The 24,082-nt window shown below is 41.6% G+C and overlaps 1 protein-coding gene across 5 annotated transcripts in view; it reads left to right on the top strand.

Moving 5' to 3' along the window:
• RALGAPB (Ral GTPase activating protein non-catalytic subunit beta) overlaps window positions 1–24,082 on the top strand; it is a 108,835-nt gene that overhangs the window by 57,447 nt on the left and 27,306 nt on the right. For 3 of the 5 annotated variants that reach the window (XM_008256002.4, XM_070051844.1, XM_070051845.1), the window contains 8 exons: window positions 1,037–1,101; window positions 2,263–2,392; window positions 4,199–4,332; window positions 7,584–7,766; window positions 8,355–8,506; window positions 19,155–19,342; window positions 21,758–21,864; window positions 23,657–23,809. In XM_008256002.4, the coding sequence (XP_008254224.3) occupies window positions 1,037–1,101; window positions 2,263–2,392; window positions 4,199–4,332; window positions 7,584–7,766; window positions 8,355–8,506; window positions 19,155–19,342; window positions 21,758–21,864; window positions 23,657–23,809 (1,112 nt within the window). The remainder of the gene's footprint in view (window positions 1–1,036; window positions 1,102–2,262; window positions 2,393–4,198; window positions 4,333–7,583; window positions 7,767–8,354; window positions 8,507–19,154; window positions 19,343–21,757; window positions 21,865–23,656; window positions 23,810–24,082) is intronic. The other 2 variants (XM_070051846.1, XM_002710810.5) reach the window with 1 other exon arrangement.

Here is a 24,082-nt window from a genome sequence, read left to right as displayed (position 1 = left end):
GTCCTTGGGCCCCTGCACCCGTGGGGGAAGATGCAGAAGAAGCTCCTGGCTCCTGGCTGTGGATCTGCGCAGGTCCAGCTGTTGCAGTCATCTGGGGAGTAAACCACCAGGCGAAAGACCTCTTTCTTTCTCTCTGCCTCAGCCTCTCTGTAACTCTGCCTTTCAAATAAATAAGTCTTTAAAAAAAAAAAAAAGTGATCCTCATTCTGCTGGTTCATTCCCTTAATGGTATTCTCTTAATGGCCACAGTGGCTCAGAGCTGGACCAGGCTGAAGTCAAGAGCCTGAAACTCCATCGGGTTTCCCACGTACGTGGCAGAACCCAAGCACTTGGGCTATCTTCCAGCTTCTTTCCCAGGCCCATTAGTAATGAACTGGATCAGAAGTGGAGCAGCCAGGACACGAACTGGAGCTCACATGGAGTACTGGCATCACATGTAGTGGCTTAACCCACGGTGCCACAATGTTGACCCATCAGCATCTCATTTCAGTACTAATTCTTTCCAGAGCTATGGGTTTCTTGATACTAAATAAATATGGCTTGTCTTTAGAATATGCAGACATGACTATGACCAAAACCATGCAACTTTCTTTACTTTTTTAAAGATTTGTTTATTTTTATATGAAAGGCAGAGTGACAGATCATTTGCTGGTTCACTTGTCAAATGCATGCAACAGCCAGGGCTGGTTCAAGTTGAAGCCAGTAGTAGCCAGGAACTCCATCCAGGTCTCCCTTGTGGGTAGCAGGAATCTATACATTTGGGCTGTCATTTGCTGCCTCCGAGTTGTGTTAGCAGGAACCTTAGTTGGAATCACAGAGTAGCTGGGACTGAAACTGGCACATCAATGTAGGGATTTCTAAAGAATATTTTTTCTGACCAGTCAATGGATTTATTAGTAATTTTATAGGAATTTCAAGAATGCTCAATCAAAAGTCATATTCTTATTTCTGTTATTAATTGTATGAGATAGTCATTTTAACATTATGTATATTTTATCTAAAATTTTTGTTTTGTTTTGTTTTGCTGCTGCTGCAGGGGCAATGCTAAATATTGTTCAAGATTCAGCACTTTTAGAAGCCATTGGTTGCCAAATGGAGATGGTAAGAAGCATACCACATGAATTAGTCACAGTCATCAACTTCTGATTTTATATAAATTACATTCAAGTATGTCTGTCCTTGTTATGTTTAAAGATATTTGTTCGTAAATCCAGCTCATTGACTCAGAAGGATCCTATTTTAAAATTTCATATATTTGAAGATTGCTTAACACATCCACTATGTAGCAGGTCCTTGAGAGATCCTGCATGAGAGAAATTCCAGCTACGTCCCATCTTTCTTCTGGACATTGTCTATCACAGCTCTTACTTGTTTTGCTTCACTGGTGAACTGGCTTTAAAAATACAGGAAGTGCCCTGTACTGCATACTTCCTGCTGTCTGTAATAGATCTGGTGCTGGTTGTAAGCAAGCAGCTAGTTTATTCTTTTCTATCTCATCACCTCCCCCAGCCCCTCTAGACCAAAGGTTGCAGGTCCTCCAAAGCACCAGTGCTTCCAAATCAATGAAGCTTCCCAGAGACTTGCAGTGCCCCTTGCTTCTGTCTTCAGGATATGTAATTCCCAAATGTGGAGCAGAGGCTAGGGAGTGGGGGAATTTATTGGGGTAAGCTGAGTGGATATAGGGTGGGTGATCAGATTACCATTAAGGAAATTATATTCACATCCTAGCAGAAGGCTAGTAATAATTTACTTATATGAATTATAATGAATTGTATTTATTTGGGATAAAAAGGGAAATCTTTAGCAGATAGGTTTATTAGCCCTTATGCACATAGGAGTTTATCTTTATGCTGTCAATTGTATTTTATAGCTACATTTGAAAATTGCTGTTGTTTCTTTGTTTTTTAAGATTGTATTCCTGTTCTGAAGTTTTGCTCGGGAGGCACTGGGGTGTTTTCTATAAGGACCCAGAGTTACTATCTAGTGAAGTCTGGCTGGCTCCCTTTGTAAACTGCAATAAAGATGACCCCAGTTTGGGCACCAGTAGTTGTCAAATCCTTCATACCTTCAGTAAATGGTGTCTGTGTATGCAAAAATACCACAGAAGTTCTATTCATTTATTGATTTTCATCTTTGTATCAGTTTGTACTGTTCAGTTGGCGCATTCCATTTTAACAGTGTCTTTTTAATGATTCACATCTACCTTTAGTTGTAAACTGTGGGTGTAGCCCTCAATTATTTGATTCATTTTCTTTTGACTAGGGTGGTGGAGAAAATAACCTGAAGAGTCATAGTCGCACTAATAGTGGTGTTAGTTCAGCAAGTGGAGGAAGCACGGAGCCTACCACCCCTGATAGTGAGAGACCTGCTCAGGCTCTCCTAAGGGATTATGGTAAGCCTTGTCTGTTTTTGTGAAATTCAGTGTTGCACAGAATATGTTTTGTACTCAGGCTTAAAACAAAAAAATTTGGAACAAAATTTCAGTGTTTTTTTTTCTTTATATTAAGTATAATTGAATGTTAATCCAAAAAGGTTAAAAAATTTTTTTAAATTTATATAATTTTGAACAGTTAGATTTGCGATAGTTCATTGGATTTCATAAATGATTGTAATGAGTGGTCAGGAAATATTTCTGGATTCTGTACCAGATGCAGGTGATACAGAATGAAATACGATGTGGACTTTGCCTCAGAGTTCACAGTCTAATGGCAGAGATGTCTATAAATTAATTATTGCACGTGGTTAGGATGGTCAAGGTATATGCATTAGATGGGAACTCAGATAAGAGTCTGCCTTCAGGTTAAAACCTGTGTACCCTACTATATCTTAGATTCTTCAGTCACAAATTTTAAGCAGAAGTAAAGAAACATTTATTTTCTGCCCTGCCAAATCAAACATTTGTCAGCAAAACATAATTTTCAACAATGTCTCTTACCTTAAGCATTTATTAAATGAGTTCTGTGAGTTTGTGAGTACCTTCATGGTTTTATACACAAATACTAACAATGTGTTGAATATATGAGTATTTATCCAACTAAATCGAAGTGAGTTTAATTTCTTAATCATTCAGATAGTTCATGAACCATGTTCATGAGTTCTTGAGGTATGCCCCTATGGCTTAAGTTTGCAATAAGTGTTACTAAGAAAATTAGATACATCAAGTCAGTATGTGGATACTTGAGACATTTAAATATTGAATTTATAAACAAGGTATTAAAACTGCTGTTTTATTCATTGTACATATAGATTTAGGCATACCATAGGCTGAATTTTTTATTTTTCATGCTTTCTAAAAATACTTTAAATAAAATTTTGCATTATTGCATGTATTCTAATATAAATGTTTGAAGTGATTATTGTTTGTTTCAGCATTTTGAACTTGTGTTAGTGAGCTCTGCTTGTAATGTCAAAAATTTTTTTATTGAGAAATCCAGATTTGTGTTAGTGTTGCATGAATGTCTCTCTTTAATGATCATTCCTTTTTCTGTTGTCACTGCCCTCTTTCTGATAGGATCGACAGGTATAATGTCCCTAAAGCTTCCTTTATAAATTCAATTTAATTTGTCCTAATTTAATTTCTCCTAACTTATTAAATGTAGTAATCATTTTTAAATATAGATTGGAGGTCAAATAAAAACACAGTGCCTGGTTATTTGATGTTTTAGAAATACTAAAGTAGTCTTGAAAAGTTAAATGTGAAAATATGTCTGAAAAGGCATTGCATGTGACTTTTGATGGTTTAAACCCTGCAAGTAATTAAAACAGATGCTTTAGAATAATTCCCAGCATCTGAGGAGGCTGTTAAATTTTAATTCTTTTGTCTATAAAATTCAAAGGAAATAATTAATGACTCTTTAATCATTTTTGAAAATGTAATTCTCTATGAGTTCTTAATTTAGAAGTTTTAAGATTTACATTGTTTTAAGAATGATAGTGAAACTGCCAAATCCCAGTTATCTGTGTGAAAATATATGGGCCAGGAGCTAGAAGGTGTCCTAATCCAGCGTGTGTGCCCTGTGCACTGTTCAGTCTGGCTTGGTGCTCAGGCCAGTGGGGCGGGCAGCATAGCACTGTGTGGGTGCCCATCATGCTCACTGTGGCTGCTGTGGTCTGTGCCTGGTGGAATGCTGTGCTTCTTGTTACTAATGCTTAGTTGTTTTCCCTCCCTGTGGGATGTGGCATTGGGGTTATATCCTAGCTCTTAATACAGATTCCGCTGCTGGACTCCTGATTCGCAGCATTCATCTCGTCACCCAAAGACTCAACTCTCAGTGGCGGCAAGACATGAGCATATCACTAGCAGCTCTCGAACTCCTCTCTGGCCTAGCAAAGGTAAGTTACATAGTCCTTTTACTTTAAGCCAGCAGCCTTGAGCTAGGGCTCTTTTCTCTGTGTCTCCTTACTCCTTGATAAGGGTATTGCAGAGGCAGTCATAGTTTATATCCAGAGTGTGCAAAATTGAGCCCTCAAGTGAAATTTCAGAAAATGAACTTCTTTAAAATAGTATAAATGATATTTTTGCTATTAGATCATAGAAAACGTTTTAATATTTGTTAGTTTATTTGCACATAATAACTGACACCTATTGATTTGGTAAAAATGATTACCTTTAAGTATGCCCTTTGCAATTATATATTATTCTGCCACCTTCCATTGTCAGAGATAAGTGTATATTGGCTGTACTTTCCATTTCTCTTATGAGAGTTATTTCAGTTTTGTGGGACCTTAGAATCGGTGGCCTTTTGGGCTTCTCTAAGTGTTTTTTCGATGAAAATTCACATAACATGAAATTAACTGCTTTAAAGTGAGCAATTTAGTGACGACTAGTACTTTGTTTTTTGTTTTTTGGTTTTTTTAAGATTTATTTATTTACTTGAAAGTCAGAGTTACACACAGAGAGAAGGAGAGGCAGAGAGAGAGAGAGAGGGGTCTTCTACCCACTGTTTCACTCCCCAATTGGCCGCAATGGTTGGAGCTGCACCAATCCGAAGCCAGGAGACAGGAGCTCCTTCCAGGTCTCCCACACTAGTGCAGGGGCCCACGAACTTGGGCCATCTTCTGCTTTCCCAGGCCATAGCAAAGAGCTGGATCAGAAGTATAGCAGCTGGGTCTCGAACTTGCACCAATATGGGATGCCGTCACTGCAGGCGGCGGCTTTACCTGCTACACCACAGTGCTGGCCCCCACAAAGGGAAACTTTGTACTTATTAAACAGTTGCTTCTTCATCCCCCTTCCTCTATCCCTGACAACCACCAATCTGCTTTTTGTCTCTATGGATCTATGTCCTATTCTAGACATTCCGTATAAATGGGATCATGTACTATGTGATCTTTTGTGCTTGGCTTCCTTCATTTAATGTGGTTTTAAAGTTTCATGTTATAGAATATATCCTAATTTTGTTTACTTTTGTTTTTGAATAATATCCCATTGTGTGTTTGTGTATGTGTTTGTATACCACAATTTTTTTATCCATTCATCAATTGATAGGCATTTGGGCTTTCCATCTTTAGGCTGTTTATACTGTTGCTATGAACATGCATGTACATGTATTGGTTTGAATGCTAGTTTTCAGTTCTTTGGGCCGTATACCTAGAAGTGGAATTGCTGGATCATATAGCAATCTTTTTTTTAAAACACAAACAAACAAACAAAAATTCATTTATTTTAAAGGTAGAGTGACAGAGGAGTAGTGACAGAGAGATGGAGAGATCCCCAGTTGTCCACAACAGCCACAGTGATCCAGAAACCAGGAGCCAAGAAGTCCATCCAGGTCTCATGTAGCTGGCAAGGGACCCAAGTACTTGTCTTCTTAGGTGCATTTGCGATATCGAAAGTGAAGTGACTGACTAGGACTTGAACTGATATTCCAGCATGAGATGTGGGTATCCCAAATGGCAGCTTAACCCACTGCACCATCATGCCTGCCCCATGGTAATTTTTTATTTATTTATTTATTTTTTTTACAATTTTATTTATTTGAGAGAGTTACAGACAGTGAGATGGAGAGACAGACAAAAGGTCCTCCATCTGCTAGTTCACTACCCAAATCCCCATAACATCTGGAGCTGTGTTGATTCGAAGCCAGGAGCCAGGAGCTTCTTCCAGGTCTCTCATGTGAGTGCAGAGGCCTAAGGATTTGGGCCATTTTCCACTGCTTTCCCAGGCTGTAGCAGAGAGCTGGATTGGAAGAGGAGCAGTCAGGACTTGAACTGGCACCCATATGGGATGCTGGCACTGCAGGCGGAGGGTTAACCTAGTGCACCATAGTGCTGGCCCCGGTAATCTTTGTTTAATCTTTTGAGGAGCTGCTAAACTGTCTTCCACAGCTGAGTCCTTTTACATTCCCACCATCAGTGTGTGAGGGTTCCAGTTTCTCTTCATCCTCAGTAACAGCAGCAAAATGTTCAGTTACAAAACCCTCAAGACAGCCCAATTTTAAAGCAGTTAAAAGATTGGAATACACTATACCAAAGGAGCTTTACAGATAGTAAATAAGCACATGAAAAAATGCCCTATCATAATTTGTTAGGAAATGCAATTATGACCACAATGAAATGCCACATATCTGTTAGAATGACTAAAATGAAAATGACCATACCAAATGCTGGTGAGGTTGTAGAGAAGCTACTGATGGGAATGTTAAATGTAACTACCATTTTGGAAACAACTTGGCAGTTCCTTAAAATGTTAAAGATACATTCTTACCAATCATATGACCCAGTTATTCCATTCTTAGGAAATAAGAGAGCATATATCCATGCAAGGACTTGTACATAAATGTTCATACCAGCTTTATTTGTAATATCCAAATGTTCATCAACAGGTGACTGGTTAAACAAATTGTGATATATCTTGAAGTGGAATACTACTCAGCAATAAAAAGGAGCAGATAACTGACATACATGCACAAGTAGATGAATCTGAAGATAACTGTTTTGAATGAAGATGCCCAAAAAATCATACATGTGTGTATGATTTCATTTTTATAAACTTTAGAAAATGCAAACTAATCTGAGATAAGCAGTTTAGGGAGGGCAAGGAAGAGGAGACAGAGAAGACAGAAATGCCTGAGGAGATTTTGGAGTTGATAAACAGTGTTCACCCTTGATTGTGGTGATAGTTTGTTTACAGGTGGATACTTATGCCAAAAGTGATCAAATTGCACACTTTAGATATGTGCAGTTTACTGTAAGGTAATTATACCTTCAGCAGTCATGCAGAGCATAGAGCATTGCTGTGAGACTGGGTTAGGGACTTAAAAACATGGGCATGCTCCATTGCCAGCTGTTTTTTCAGTCTCTGGCAGTGATAAATATGTACACTCAATGGGTTTGGGTTTTAGGGCAGGAAAAACAATGCTAAACTGAAATACTGTTTTAGGATTTGAAAGAAATGCCACTATTTTTGTACAGTATTATAGTACATCTGAAATATTCTGGTTTTGTATATACGTAATATTTAAAAAGCAAGGCTTCCTGTGATGTATGACATTCTCAGATAGATCAAGCCTTGGTACAGATGCCTTGAAATGGGTTCAGTGGTTCCTGGCTAACTGTTTTTCTTGCCCAAATGAATATACCAGGTGAAAGTGGTGGTTGACTCAGGAGACCGGAAGCGAGCCATCAGTTCTGTGTGCAGCTACATTGTATACCAGTGTAGTCGACCAGCTCCTCTTCACTCCCGGGACCTGCACTCCATGATAGTGGCAGCTTTTCAGTGTCTCTGTGTCTGGTTGACAGAGCACCCTGATATGCTTGATGAAAAAGTGAGTTTAACTTTAAGGCATTATGTAGAAACAAAAAGGTATATTGGGAAAATGCCTTTTAAAGGAAAATATTCAGATTTAAATACTATATTATATTGCACCCTTTAAACCAAATATGCCTGTTAGATTTCAGTAGAATATTTGTCCTTGTGAGCACAACTTAAACACTCCTTATCATGCTTATATTTGGTTGCAAACTAACCCATAGAGAAGTCCTTTTGAGAGAAGTGCCTTTCAAAGACAACCCTGAATCTAACATGTCCTAAACTGTTCCATATTTAACTGAGTTACTGATACAGCTTTTTCACAGTTTACACGTCATGGTAATTTTTACAAGAATTGTCAGTGATAAGATTGAATTAAATTTAATTCTTTGAACACTCAAATTTCATTCTTCTAAAGAGAAATTGGGGGAAGGGGCTATAAATATAAAGTTCATTATATTGTGAAATTCATTTATGTTTAGATAAAATTAGAAGCTGGAGTCCTACCCCCCAAACACTACCACTGTTAATATTTTGATGGATTCCTTATCATCTCATTGAGAAGGGTATGCTACAAAAATTGATCTGCCTTTTGTGCTTCTAGGACTGCCTGAAGGAAGTTCTAGAGATTGTGGAATTGGGTATCTCAGGAAGTAAGTCCAAGAACAGTGAGCAAGAGGTCAAGTACAAAGGAGATAAAGAGCCAAACCCTGCCTCTATGAGGGTAAAGGATGCTGCTGAAGCCACCTTGACATGGTATGAAAGTGGCTGCACCAGGTTGTGTCTAGCCATCCATACTATTTTATCTCCTCCCAGATTGTTCAGTATTAAGTTAATAGCCTCTTGATGATAAATTTTCTCCAGAAATAAAATGGAAATACTCTGTTTTTATTTTTGTTTTAGACAAAAAGAAACCAGAAACTTGGAGCTGAGAGTTTGGGTCCTTGTTTTTCTGTACTAGTTGTTGTTATACCGTGTTAGAGCTGGAAAAGATCTTGGAGAGACTGACTCTACCCCCTTACTTTGATAGCCAAGTCCAGAGATGGCCATCTTACCATCTGTCTGTGATGACAACTCAGGGGTCTCTGTTCTCTACCACACTAATTTATATTGCATTTTGTTAGTTCAAGATTTATGAACTCCATCATAAGAGCTCATAGTAGAATTATAAAGATAAATCAGATTCAGCCATAACTACCACCGTCTTGTTCAGTAGGGCACATAAAATTTGTATATAAATAGCTATGGATTAGATGGAAAATTAACTACTACAAGAAAAGAGGTACAAATAAAATGCAGGGGAGTTGAAAGGAAGAAATGAGCACCTCCAGATAAGGAGAAAGTAAGCTGCCGTTTCTGGGGAAGCAGACATTGGATGAGTCTGAGAGGATAGTTAACAGTTGAGCTATAAGCCATGTTACAGGGTGGCTGAGAAGGCATGAACAATTTCAAATGTTCTGGTAGTAAAGAGTAGCAGAGGGCATTGAGAGAGTTGGTGTTTGGTTGGAAAGGGAGGAGAGTGGAAGGAGAGAGGAAAAGAAAAGAAGTTTAGGCACATTTATGGATGGAAAGAAACAGTTAAGTGGAGAAGATTACATGGAATCACAGACAGATGGAAGAATGAAGCTTGGAAAAAGCCAAGTGTGGATGAAGACCCAGAAAAATGTAAAAGCAAGAAGGAGGAATGTGAAGTCTGGGTTAGCTTATCTGGTCTTAGTAAAGTGGCAGACAAGAGCACTTGAAGATTTGTGTGTTTCATCACCCTTACCAGGATCCCAGCATTTAAACAGGCTGCTGTTTACTTGAGGTTTGCACAGTGAAGCTGGACTTATTTCCGTTCTTCACGGCTTTAGGTCTTCAGTAAATTTTTAGAAGGATGCTTGCTTTAGTTTAGTCCTCATTATGCTAATGTTGGGTTTTAAGTGACTTTGTGAGGTTTTGGTTACAAGCTAGAAAAGCAGAAAAATGGGAGTCTGGCTGCTGAACCATATGCTGATACAGATGATCATGAGTACTGGAAGTAAGAAAAGCTGAGAGAGAAGACCCTTTGGGGCTGAGCAACCTTAAAAGTGGTAGGTCTAGGACTTGATGAGTGCCTTGAAGACTGTGAAGGATATGGAGAAAAGGGGGAAGGACATTTCTCACTGGGAACTCTTCATTATTCAGAAATAAGTTTGGTCCATCCTAACCTGAAGGAGGTGTTACTATGAGAGTATGATTGGAGTGAGGATTGGCTATGTGGTCAGGATGAGTAGAGAACCTGGATGCTTCTTCCAAACTAACCAGTAGTTATGCTTCTTCTCAGTTATCTTGTATCTGTTGGCAACTCCACATATGGTGCCTCCAGCTTCCAGTCTTTTTTTTTTTTTTAAGATTTATTTATTTATTTGAAAGAGTTACACAGAGAGAGGAGAGGCAGAGAAAGAGAGAGGTCTTCCATCTGCTGGTTTACTCCCCAGTTGGCCACAATGGCCGGAGATGTGCTGATCTGAAGCCAGGATCCAGGAGCTTCTTTCGGGTCTCCCATGCGGGTGCAAGGGCCCAAGGACTTAGGCTATCTTCTACTGTTTTCCCAGGCCTTAGCAGAGATCTGAATTGGAAGTGGAGTAGCCAGGACTCGAACTGGGCCCATATGGGATGCTGACACTGCGGGCAGTGGCTTTACCTGCTACACCACAGCGCCAGCCCCCAACTTCCAGTCTTAAAGGGTACCCTGAAGAGTAGTGTCAGCATCACCACTGTTTTCCAGTTAGGCAAGCACAGAACTTCGGGTTTTTCTCTATTTCTTCTCTCTATCATTCCTCATATGAAGCCAGTCACTGAGTCTAATAGACTTTGTTTTTGTAAAGTTTTTCCTTCATCCCTTCTCATCTCAGATAGTATCCTAGTGCAGGCCGTCTTCACTTTTTGCCAGATTTTCCAGTTTTCAGCCTCTTAACCCTCTTTGTTCATCTTGAATTCTGTTGTTAAACTCGTCATCTTTAAGCACAGTTTTTACCCTCTTGTCTGAGTGATTGAAAGGCTTGAGTAGATCTCTGTTTTCTGCCATGTTTGAACTTCACAGCCTGGTTTTCAAGGAGACCAACTGATCTTTCCCACCCCTGCTCACCAGCACATTTCTTTTGCCAGGTGGGGCCTGGCAGGCCGCTTGTGGCTATGAACCAGCATGCTCTATCTGCCTGTGCTCCTGCCCTGGGTTCCAGGCCTCTTTCCTCCTCTGGGCCACATCTTCCAGTGTTTACTACTCAGTCAGATCTGGCTGTCTTTATGAGACCTTCTTCGGTTATTCTGCTTCTGAAGGACGACTCTTTTCTGCACCTCTGTACTCACTCTGTCTGATTCTACTACACAACTTGGAATTTTATCCTGTCATGATTACATTTAACACTTACTAGCATTGTCTCTTCAACCTAAATTCCTATCTTGGACAACCCTCACAGTGCTGAGAACATAGTAGACAATTATAGAGAGTAGATTAGCTGGTTGGGTTTTTTACCCTTTGTGTACTAATACAAATTCTCAGTTAGGACTCTTGGAAATCATTTCAACAAGCCATATGCTTAAGGGACCTTTAAGAGATATTTACCAAGTATTTTGGGTCTAATTTGAGGATACTGTAATTCCCCAAGATTGCCTATTTCAGTTTTGGGGGCTTTTTTTTTTTTTTTTTAATATTCATTTACAGAGCTAGCGCTGTGCCATAGCAAGTAAAGCTGCCACCTGCAGTGCCATCATCCCATATGGGCACCAGTTCGAGTCCCTGCTGCTCTACTTCCGATCCAGCTCTCTGCTATGGCTTGGGAAAGCTGTAGAAGATGACCCAAGTCCTTGGGCCCCTGCACCTCTGTGGGAGACCTGGAAGAAGCTCCTGGTTCCTGGCTCCTGGCTTCAGATTGGCCCAGCTCCGGCTGTTGCAGTCATCTGGGGAGTAAACCAGTGGATAGAAGACCTCTCTCCCTCTCTGCCTTTCAAATAAATAAATACATCTCTTTTTTTCTTTTAAAAAAAGATCTATTTATTTGAGACAGAGATCTTTCATTTTCTGGTTCACTCCCTAGTTTCCTGTAACAGCCAGGGCTGAGCCAGGCCAAAACCAGGAACCAGGAACTCTTACATGGGTGGTAGGAGCCCAGGTATTTGTGCACTGACTTCCCAGGTACATAGCAGGAAGCTGGATCAGAAGCACAGTAGCTGGGACTTAAACTAGCACTCCCATATGAGATGACTTAAACGGCTGTGCCAAAATGCTGGACACCTATTTATTTAATTTTACTTTTTAAAGTATTTTTATAGTTCAGAGGTTTTGTGTGTGTGTGTCTGTGTATTTACTATGTCATGAAGTCAGAGAATGGATTCTAGCAACTCAGGCTCTTTTCTATGGGTTCTGACAAAGATGGCTTCTCTCTGGAGCAGGCTAGTACTTCAGTTGAACCCAGGTCCCTTTTTCTTTGGCTTCCTTCTTTTTCTGATCATTTTCCTTAACTTGCTTCAGGAAGCTGTCTTAGCTCTTAGAGTGCTTAATGTGCTCAATATGCACATTAATCTTAGCGAGAATCTTGCCCTCATTTACAACAATGCTACCAGATATTGTAGATTCTTCAGTTTGGCCATGGCGGCATTTATGGGGCATTCCTTTTTGAAGAATACCCATTCCCTTGATGTCTACAATATCACCTTCATTGTGGATGTGTATGTATGTGGCCAAAGGAATAACTCCATGTTTCCTAAAAGGCCTGGAGAACATGGACTGGGGATCTCTCCTCTTTCCCTTTTTGTTCATCATCTTGGTGAATTATTGGAAGAATTTGCTCTGGCCAAAAGGAAAGCTTTTATTCTTCTTTAAATTTTATTTATTTATTTGAGAGACAGAGGTAGGAGGACAGATAGAGTCTCACTTGCTGGTTCACTTCTCTAATGCTCATAACAGTCGGAGCTGGGCTGACACCAAAGCTGGGAGTCAGTAACACCATCTAGTTCTCCCATATCAGTAGCAGAAACTCAATTACTTGTGTTGCCATTACTACTATCTCCCAGTGTCTGCATTAGCAGGAAGCTAGAATCAGGAGCAGGAGCCAGAGGCTGAAGTCGATCCTAGGTACTCCAGTGTGAGATGCCAACATCTTAACCTCTAGGCTAACACCCATTCCCCTATTTCTTTTCTTTTTCTTTTATTCATTTATTTGAAAGGTCTCCAGAGTTACAGAGGCAGAGAGAGAGAGAGAGCTCTTCCATCTGCTGATTCACTCCTCAAAGGGCTGCAATGGCCAGAGCTGGGCTGATCTTAAGCCAGAAGCCAGGAGCTTCTTCTGGGTCTCCCACATGGGTACAGGGGTCCAAGACTTGAGCCATATTCTACTGCTTTCCCAGACCATAACAGAGAGCTAGATCAGAAGTGGAACAGCCAGGACTTGAACTGGCTCCCATATGGGATGCCAGCACTACAGGTGGCAGCTTCTACCCATTACGCCACAGCACCAGTCCCCATCATTTCATTTTAATTGTAAAATCTCTCCCACTTTAACCTGTTCTGTTGTTTCTAATTCAGAATTTTGAAAGTAAAGTCCTTTCTTCTAGGCAGTGGTATCTAAAGACAGTGTTCAGGGCTGGTGCTGTGGTGTAGCTGGTAAAGCTGCCCACTGCAGTGCTGGCATCCTGTATGGGCACCGAGTCCTAGCTGCTCCACTTCCGATCCAGATCTCTACTATGGCCTGGGAAAGCAGTAGAAAATGGCCCAAGTCCTTGCACGCCTGCAAGCTGCATGGGAGACCTGGAAGGAGGCTCCTGGCTTCAGATTGGCGCAGCTCCGTCTGTTGCAGCCAGTTGGGGAGTAAACCATTGGATGAAAGACCTCTTTCTCTCTCTCTTGCTCTCTCTCTCTCTGCCTTTTCTTTTCTCTCTGTGTAACTCTGACTTTTGAATAAATAAGTAAATCTTATAAAAAGAAATAAAGACAATGTTCATGTTCTGATTTGTTTCTGCTAGTACCTTCAGATATTTCTCATTTAGTAAGAATTATCATCCTGATAATTCTCAACTGGCATAAATTTGACTGTGTATCTCTTGCAAGTGGTTTACAGTGTACAGTATTCTAAATGTGGCCTGATGACTTTTAAACTCTGTTGAATGTGATACTTCATTAAAATATTCTTGGAGACTACATTGGGTTTTTGAGATCTTGATGATTCACATTGTCAGCGAAAATCTTTTCAGTATGTTTCACATGTTTACTTTTCTTCTTTCTCATCCTGCACCTATTTATTTGGGAGTGTTTGAGTGTAATGCACATTTAAACCTGAAATTTCTTTATGTAAGATTTACTTCCTTATTTTTAGTCTTTGAAGATTGATTTGGATCCCAATTCATATTCTGATACATTATCTCTGCAGCTCAATTTGCAGTCAACTACAAATTTAATTAGCCTGTCTTGTGTCTTCTAATCAAAGCCATTAATAAGAATATTTAATAGAATAGAATCACAGAGCACATCACCAGAGAATTTCCTTCAGGTTCATTTGGATTTGAAAATCTTACATACCAGCCTGTCATGATATATGTTAAATACTTCTGTGTTGAACTCAGGGAGATTCATCTGTATTTCCAGTCTAGTCCCTATCAGAAAACAAAAGTGTGGTTAGGCTGATATGATTTGACCTTCGTGACCTCTTTCTCTTACCAGCAACATATTTGATAGCATCTTAGAATCTGGCATGGAACATGACAAGCCCACTTGGTCCATGTGCTTTGTCACATCTGTCTCTGTCCCATTTTAGAAAACCAGAGTTACGGCCGGTGCTGTGGCTCACTAGGCTAATCCTCCGCCTTGCGGCGCTGGCACACCGGGTTCTAGTCCCGGTCGGGGCGCCGAATTCTGTCCCGGTTACCCCTCTTCCAGGCCAGCTCTCTGCTATGGCCAGGGAAGTGCAGTGGAGGATGGTCCAAGTACTTGGGCCCTGCACCCCATGGAAGACCAGGATGAGAACCTGGTTCCTGCCATCGGATCAGCGCGGTGCGCCGGCTGCAGCGCACAGGCCTCGGCGGCCATTGGAGGGTGAACCAACGGCAAAAGGAAGACCTTTCTTTTCTCTCTGTCTCTCTCTCTCACTGTCCACTCTGCCTGTCAAAAAAAAAAAAAAAAAAAAAAAAGGAAAGAAAGAAAAAAGAAAACCAGAGTTACATTCTCTTGTTACTGATCTGGTAGTTTATTTCTAATATTTTTCATAAATTGTGAGAGACTGGAACTCATCATCAGATTCTCTTGGTACTTGAAATTCTAGCTGGTAATCCTTCCATAAGGAGAAAAAAATGAAAGGAAAATATCTATTGAGCAATGTTGCCTCCCATTATTAGAGATCTTTGGCACAAACCTTAGAATGAAAAAGAAAGGGAGAAGCCACTCAAGCTAAGTAAAGTGATCTGATAAAAGTATTATTGTGGAATATTTCCTTTTTTTTTTGGACAGGCAGAGTGGACAGTGAGAGAGAGAGAAAGGTCTTCCTTTTGCCGTTGGTTCACCCTCCAATGGCTGCTGTGGCCGCCACGCTGCAGCCGGCGCACCACGCTGATCCGGAGCCAGGAGCCAGGTGCTTCTCCTGGTCTCCCATGCGGGTGCAGGGCCCAAGCACTTGGGCCATCCTCCACTGCCTTCCCGGGCCACAGCAGAGAGTTGGCTTGGAAGAGGGGCAACCAGGACAGAATCCGGTGCCCCGACTGGGACTAGAACCTGGTGTGCTGGCGCTGCAGGCAGAGGATTAGCCTATTGAGCCACGGTGCCGGCCGGAATATTTCTAAATGAACTGCATATGAAGGATCAAATGATAATAGAACCACAAAATTAAAATATTTATATTTTAATTGCAAGATGTTTTCTCTTCAGCTTCAACATTATAAAATGAGAATAATGATAACTATCTGATAGTATTATAGTGAAACTGCAAGAAGTAATATGTGTCAGATACTTAGTAAGTAGCACATAGTAAGTGCTATTTCAGTGTTTAGTTCATTTTGTGGCACTGTAATACCACAGACTGGGTAATTTATAAACAGAATATATTTGTTTATTTAGCTCTGGAGGCTGGAAGTCCAAAATCAAAGGACTGTATCTGGCAATGGAATGAGAGAAAGGCGGCGGCTAAACTCATCCTTTTGTCAGGACTCCACTTCCATGATATTCAGCCTACTTCTGGGAAATAGTATCAATCCTTTCATGAGGACAGAGCCCTCATGACCTCATCACCTCCTAAAGGTTCCACTCTTTTTCTTTTTTTTTATTTTTATTTTTATTTATTTTATTTTTTTTTTTGACAGGCAGAGTGGACAGTGAGAGAGAGAGAGACAGAGAGAAAGGTCTTCCTTTGCCGTTGGTTCACCCTCCAATGGCCGCCGCGGCCGGCACGCTGCGGCCGGCGCACCGCGCTGATCCGATGGCAGGAGCCAGGAGCCAGGTGCTTTTCCTGGTCTCCCATGGGGTGCAGGGCCCAAGCACCTGGGCCATCCTCCACTGCACTCCCTGGCCACAGCAGAGGGCTGGCCTGGAAGAGGGGCAACCGGGACAGAATCCGGCACCCCGACCGGGACTAGAACCCGGTGTGCTGGCGCCGCTAGGCGGAGGATTAGCCTAGTGAGCCACGGCGCCGGCCAAAAATAAATAAATTTTAAAAGAAAAAGAGTGGAGGCCGGCGCCGCGGCTCACTAGGCTAATCCTCCGCCTAGCGGCGCCGGCACACCGGGTTCTAGTCCCGGTCGGGGTGCCGGATTCTGTCCCGGTTGCCCCTCTTCCAGGCCAGCCCTCTGCTGTGGCCAGGGAGTGCAGTGGAGGATGGCCCAGGTGCTTGGGCCCTGCACCCCATGGGAGACCAGGAAAAAGCACCTGGCTCCTGGCTCCTGCCATAGGATCAGTGCGTTGCGCCGGCCGCGGCGGCCATTGGAGGGTGAACCAACGGCAAAGGAAGACCTTTCTCTCTGTTTCTCTCTCTCACTGTCCACTCTGCCTGTCAAAAAATAAAAAAAAAAATTAAAAAAAATTTATTTATTTTTTATTTATTTGAAAGAGCTACAGTGAGAGGAGGAGAGACAAAGAGATCTTCCATCTGTTGGTTCACTCCCCAAATGGCTGTAACAGCTGGGGTTGGGCCAGGCCAAAACGAGGAACCTGGAGCTTCTTCCAGGTCTCCCACATGGTGCATGGGCCCAAGCACCTATGCCATCTACCATTTCCCTCCCAGGTGCATTAGCAGAGAGCTGGATTGGAAGTGGAGCAGCCAGGTCTTGAACCGGTGTTCATGTGGGATGCTGGCATCACAGGCAGAGGTTTAACCTGCTACAGCAAAGCACCAGCCCCAAGGCCTTGCTCTTTTTTTTGCTTTGTTTTATTTTTAAGATGTATTTACTTCATTTGAAAGGCAGAGTTACAGAGAGGCTGAGGCAGAGAGAGAGAGAGAAAGAGAGGTCTTTCATCCACTGGTTCACTCCCCAAATGGCTGCAACGGCCGGAGCTGTGCCAATCTGAAGCCAGGAGCTTCTTCCAGGTCTCCCATGCTGGTGCAGGGACCCAAGGACTTGGGCCATTTTCTATTGCTTTCCCAGGCCATAGTGGATTGGAAGTGGAACAACCAGGACTTGAACCGGGATGCCAACACTGCAGTGGGCAGCTTTACCCACTATGCCACAGTCCTGGCCAGGGCCCCACTCTTATTTATTTATTTATTTTTCACAGGCAGAGTGGACAGTGAGAGAGAGAGAGACAGAGAGAAAGGTCTTCCTTTGCCGTTGGTTCACCCTCCAATGGCCGCCGTGGCCGGCGCAACGCGCTGATCCGATGGCAGGAGCCAGGAGCCAGGTGCTTCTCCTGGTCTCCCATGTGAGTGCAGGGCCCAAGCACTTGGGCCATCCTCCACTGTACTCCCAGGCCACAGCAGAGAGCTGGACTGGAAGAGGAGCAACCGGGACAGAATCCGGTGCCCCAACCAGGACTAGAACCTGATGTGCAGGTGCCGCAGGCGGAAGATTAGCCTAGTGAGCCACGGCGCCGGCCAAGGGCCCTACTCTTAACACTGCTGCATCAGGGATTGGGTTTTTAGTACATGAACTTTAGGGGGACACATTCAAGCCATGTCTGTGTACAGAAATCTTTATGAGATAAATGTTTCTGATGTTCAGGTTTGACCAGTTGAGTTTCACTTGGTGAAACATTTATTTCATATATATTTTATAGTTGATACAATTCTGTGCGATCTGGCTATTAGTACTTCAAGTTCCTTATCTGTAAAATGAGGATAATGGCTACACAGTGAGAAGGCAGCAGTCCCTGGTCTCAGGTCTCAGCAATCACCTTTCTTTTCTTTTTCTTTTAAATCAAGTAGTGGTGTTTTTTTTTGTTTTTTTTTTTTTTTTTTTTTAAGATTTATTTATTTATTTATTTATGTATTTGAAAGATTTACAGAGGAGAGATCTTCCACCTGTTGGTTTATTCCCCAGATGGCTGCAATGGCCAGGGCTAAGCCAGGCTGAAGCCAGGTGCCAGGAGCTTCTTCCAGATCTCCCACATGAGTGGCAGCGGCCCAAGCAGTTGGGCCATCTTCTGCCTTCAAGGCCTTTAGCAGGGAGCTGGATTGGAAGTAGAGCAACCTGGACAGGGACTACAGCCCATATGGGATGCTGGTGTTGAAGTTGGCCACTTTACCCTGTGCATCATCATGCTGACCCAGTCACCTCTTTCTTCTCATCCTGAGTTTCCTGTTTGAAAAATGAAGTCTGGATCTGCATGCGCTTTTCCAAGTCTAGAATGCTTTACCTAGCGTAATCTTGAAATCTGAGGCACACTGGCAACCTTTTGAATATTCATGAGGAGCTTCATGGTTTAGAAACGTGGTTAGTTATCTTCCTTAGGTAGTAGACTCAGAAACTTGCTAGCTAACTCTGAGAAAAATTTACTCGCAAGAAGTTTATCAGAAAGTACTTTTGGTGTTAGTCCTGATGGGACAGTGAGGAACTAAACTGTGGTGTAGTCGCAACAATGTGTTCTGGAGCTGGCTTGACTCTTCAGAGCTCTCCTAAGCTCGAGTGAGGTCCCTGAGACTTTATGCCCCCGCATCAACCATTTGTTGGATCTGTGCTGGCATCTTTCTTGATGAGGTGGTTCTCACTGGCCAAGGACAGATCCCGGACAGAGACTCAGCCGAAAGCCGGGGCCACCTTATCCCTTCATCTGGGTGAACAGGCTTTTCATCTTGAAGGGCAGAGTCTGGACAGCCCCGTGCCATTCACAACAGGGAGTAAACCTGACCTGTGAAGAGGAAGCATGCCGTGATCAGTTAAAGTGCAGAAGAGTGGAAGTATGCGCTGATGAATGAGGTAAACTTCAGGTTCTGCTTTAGAAATTAACTGTTATCTTTTCCATTCTCTATAGTATTATGCAGTTGCTTGGCGCTTTTCCTTCACCCAGTGGTCCTGCCTCTCCTTGTAGTCTGGTGAATGAGACCACTCTGATTAAATACTCCAGGCTGCCAACCATAAACAAGCATAGTTTCCGGTACTTTGTCTTGGATAACAGTGTCATCCTGGCAATGCTGGAGCAACCTCTTGGAAATGAGCAGAGTAAGTCTTAGTAACGTGAGCCTTCTCCTGCTAAATCAGTGTGTTCGACATTGCTATCAAGTTGTTTCCAGGATCGGGGAAGGAAATACTCTGAATTATAAGTAATTGTAAATTGGACAAAAATACTTCTAGTCGTGGGATAATAGCATTTGAAAAATAATCAGAAAATAAAATTACATATTAAGTGTACTCCTTATCTTTACATATATTTGAAATATCAGAAAGTGGCTTTTTAGTTTCATAAAAAGTTATTTTAGTGGTATATTTTGTGTTTGTATAAAAATCATTGTCTTTCTTTTTTTAAAAGAAAGGTTCATTTATTTTATTTGAAAGGCATAGTTACAGAGAGGCAGAGAGAAAGAGAGAGGGATCTTCCATCCACTGGTTCATTCCCCAAATGGCTGCAATGGCCAGAGCTGAGCCAGTCTGAAGCTAGGAGCCAAGAACTTCTTCCAGGTCTCCCATGCAGGTGCAGGGGCCCAAGGACTTGGGCCATCTTCCACTGCTTTCCCAGGTCATAGCAGTGAGCTGGATCGGAAGTGGAGCAGCCAGGACTCAAACCGGCACCCACATGGGATGCCAGCATTGCAGGCTGAGGCCACAGAGCCAGCTCCTGTCCTTTGTTCTTCCTTTTGACCTTTGGATCTTGTCCCTCCTTCCCCTGCCCCCCACCTCTCATTGTTCTCTTTATTTGTACAGGCTAGAAATTTGAGGGCATTTTTGCCTGCTCCTCCTGTTACCCTCTCATATTAATTTCCAGGTTTCCAGCTTTCCGGTGACTCCTGAAGCTCCTTTCCTTTGTAGTCCACCCAGTACCTCCAAGTACAGGTTCTGGGGTATTGCAGTTGCTTCATTTTTCTCCTGCCTTGCCAATTCCAAAGTTAGGTTTAACCCTTCCCTATGGTATTTGCTGCTACTGTAGTGTTCATTTTCAAACACAGAACTGCCCTACTGAAAACCCTTCAGTGATTTTTCTATTGACACAGCATTTACTATTTTCCTTCCTTTCCTCCCCCAGTTATAAATTATCTCAATGTATGTCATTACCACTGCAACCCAAATTACTCCAAGCACATTTTCTGATGATAATTGGCACCAGATAGTGTGTTAAGACAGCATCTTCTCACAGAGGACCATGTTGCTGGAAAGGTGAAGGAAAAGGAAGGTTCTAGAATCTGGGCATTAAGGCACCAGGAAACCACCTGATATACAATTCCCTTATTTTCATTTGAAGAAATTGAGACTCAGAGAGGGTGTGTGACTTTTCCAGGGTAACCTGAGAAGAATATGGTCTGGCCAGGACTGGAACCCAGATTTTCTAAACCTCGTGCCGTTCCTTTCAGTTATTGTCCTACAGTGTTAGAACTTGCTCAGTGATTGAAGACTTGCCTTCTTTCCTTTGCAATGGTGAACAGGGTCTTAAGAGCCCCATGCAAATTCTGTTGAGTCTGAGTAGACACTCCTAAATCCATGGAATGAAAGACATTGTCCTGTGGTTGAGGATAAATGAATATATTATAAATTTCTTTAATGCTGTGGTGAGGTACAGCAGCCTTAATATGAAATAGATTGAGGCTTTTTGTCATTTCCCCACTCCAGAAATGCTGGTCTCCCCTTTCCTGCAGGTTCCTTTTTTACCCCAGACTTAGGGCTTTCTTAGCCTTCTCTGGCCTATGCCTGTCATTCATGATCCCTCCAGCCGGCTACTTCCAAGCCACCTGCTGAGGAGTCTACAAAATCTCAGTGTCTCCTTTGGGCTTCCCGGCCTTTTTCAACTTCTTTAAGACTCTTCTACTCTAATTCCAATCATTTCATTGCATAGGAAGTCTACCAAAATAGAAGCAGTTGGAACTTTATAGATTTATAGGGTTATTTTGATAGTTTAATAATAATAATTAATAACAGAAGAAATGAGAGGGAGGAGAGAGAGAAGTTTGAACAAGTTTTACTCTCACACCTGAGACAAAAGAATGCAAAAAAAGAAGCATTGGGGTCACTATAAAAGTTATCCTGAATTTCGGTGCTTCCTACCATTGGGAGATAGCCATCCCCAGATGGCTGCACATACCCCTGGGAGGTATTGATAATGTGAATTGGGGAACATTATGTGTTTTTAAATGTGTGTTTTCAAAGTAAATTGTTAGCACACCAAAATTTGTGGTTTTTCATTTAAAGTAGAGATTGACATTCATCTTTTAAAATAAATTTGTTCCAAACAAGAGGGGTTGATATAAATAAAGATAAAAATACTTACGGTACATGTGTATGGCAGAAAGAACAGTGGTGGCAAGTTAAGGATCACAGTGTGGAAGACACTGTGCAAGGGTTTTGGCTATGAGAAGGTTTGCAATTGAGAACAGTCTCATTTTAAATGGTTATTATCCAAAACAAAAACTTTTATGCCTTTTCTTTTAGATGATTTTTTCCCTTCTGTCACTGTGCTGGTCCGGGGAATGTCTGGAAGACTTGCTTGGGCACAGCAGCTTTGCCTTTTACCAAGAGGAGCAAAAGCAAATCAGAAGGTACCCATCAGAACTTACAGGGAAGTGACTAGGACTGGGTTGGAGGGGTGCGGCGAGAAATGTGATATGAAGGTTAAGTCACATTTCAACAAAAATCACAGATAAAGTATTTTTGATCCCTTGCCAGGTTCTGTCAATGAGTTTACAGCCAAATCATTTTAGGAATCTAAAATTCCACATCTAATGAATTAACTCTTTAAAGGCATCTTCAAAGCAGATGTGTTTTCGAAAAACATTCCAAGTGACTCTGACATCCTGACTTGAGAAGAAGGACTACCATTCTGAACAATGGCTCCAGTTTTAAACATAATAATAAAGGATACATGCCATATATTAAAAAATTTGGCCAGACCTTTGATGTATCAAAGGTTTCAAATTATTTAATATGACTTATTCCTGTGTAGTTGATAATATGCAGCAAAAAATTTTAATATGCCGTATAACTTAAATCTTTCGAGGAGCCACAGTTTATTTTCTGTATGACATTGGTAATTATGTGGATAATACTTGCTCTTGGAAGGAAGATGGAAAATTCAGATAATAAGAAAATTTCACACCTGTACTCATTCTCCAGAGGGAGCTGGCTACTCCTAATGTTTTAGTAGATTTCCTTCCACTCTTTTTCTTTGTTTTCCACCCATAGTAACCCTTCAATAATGAGTAACTATTGATTGCTGCTTTCACTTGTAATATTGTAAACTTTATAAAAATTAATTTTAAAATATAGCTTAATTAAATTTCACCAACCCTTAAGAGAAACTCACAGAATTAGAGCATATGCCTAAAATCATTTAACATACTAATGCTTCTGTTAGTGGAGATGTGTTTATCGACCAGTGAGGACCACACGATATTTCTTGGCTTTATGCAGACCACATTTTGCCAGAAGCTCTGTAAGCCACTAATTACCTTACAGAGTTAAAGACTTAAAAGAAGGACAACAAGAAAGAAATTAAGGGACAGGCATTGTGCTGCAGTTGGTTAAGGTGCTGCCTGCAATGTGGGCATTCCATGTTGGAGCGCTTGTGCAAATCCTGTCTGCTCTTCTTTCAGTCCAGCTCCCTGCTATTGCACCTGAGAAAGCAGGAGAAGGCCCAAGTGCTTGAACCTCTGTGCCCACATTAGAGACCTACCTGGAATTCCTGGCTGCTGGTTTCAGTCTGAACCAGTTGTAGCCATTATGGCCATTTGGGGAGTGAACCAGTAAATGGAAAATCTTTCTTTTTCCCTTTCTCTCTCTGTGTCTGTCTCTATTGCTCTGCCTTTCAAAATAAGTAAATAAATCTCGAAAGAAAGAAAGAGAAACCACATTTACTGAGAGTTCACACTGTACCATATACATATTAAGACAGGAATTTTTAGCCCTGAATACCCAGATTTGACACCCATGCTTTCTCAATTAAGCCATGGTAAAGTTCTAATTGAACTCACTTTGTAGAGCTGCCCAACTGACCTGAACTTGTACTTCCTTGAGAATGAAAGAAACTTTGAGTCTCAAAGCTGTGAAATTATACAGTGACCTACCACTGAATGTGGGAGATTCAGGCCTGAAGCAGTGGATGCCCACACTCATTTATCAGTCATAAAATCTGTAATGAGTTGATGAACACTTTTAATAAAATAGAACACACATATGCACAGGCTAATCACCTTTCCCTGATTCTTAGATATTTTTGTGACATGTTATCCTAAGAAAACACAGGCATCTAAGAGGCCAGGGAAATACATGTTACTACAGATGGGTATTGGACCATATGTAATCAATATAATGTTTCTTGTTTTATTTTAATAGCTTTTTGTGCCTGAGCCTCGCCCCGTTCCTAAAAATGATGTTGGTTTTAAGTATACTGTGAAACATCGACCATTTCCTGAAGAGGTGGACAAGATTCCTTTTGTGAAAGCAGATCTCAGCATTCCAGATTTGCATGAGATTGTCACTGAAGAAGTAAGATAAATTATTTTTAGCTGCTGTTAAGGGGGATGAATATAAGAAAATTTTAACAACTTCTGTGATCAAATCACTGCCTGTAGTGTTACAAGAGGTGATTCATAAAATGACTTGGCACTCTGTTATCTAAGAGGTTACCGTGTAATGAAACAGATTAGTAGACACTCATTGAAAGGAACTGAATGTCTCCTAAAGAGAGATGTCACTGATTGCCTAGGCTGTTGCCTGGTAATTCGTAGTAAACTGACAGGATCAGACTCTGGTAGTGAA

This window comes from Oryctolagus cuniculus, chromosome 11 (genome assembly GCF_964237555.1).
Source record: "Oryctolagus cuniculus chromosome 11, mOryCun1.1, whole genome shotgun sequence".
NCBI classification, from domain to species: domain Eukaryota; kingdom Metazoa; phylum Chordata; class Mammalia; order Lagomorpha; family Leporidae; genus Oryctolagus; species Oryctolagus cuniculus.
This window is presented reverse-complemented; position numbering and strand designations above follow the sequence as displayed.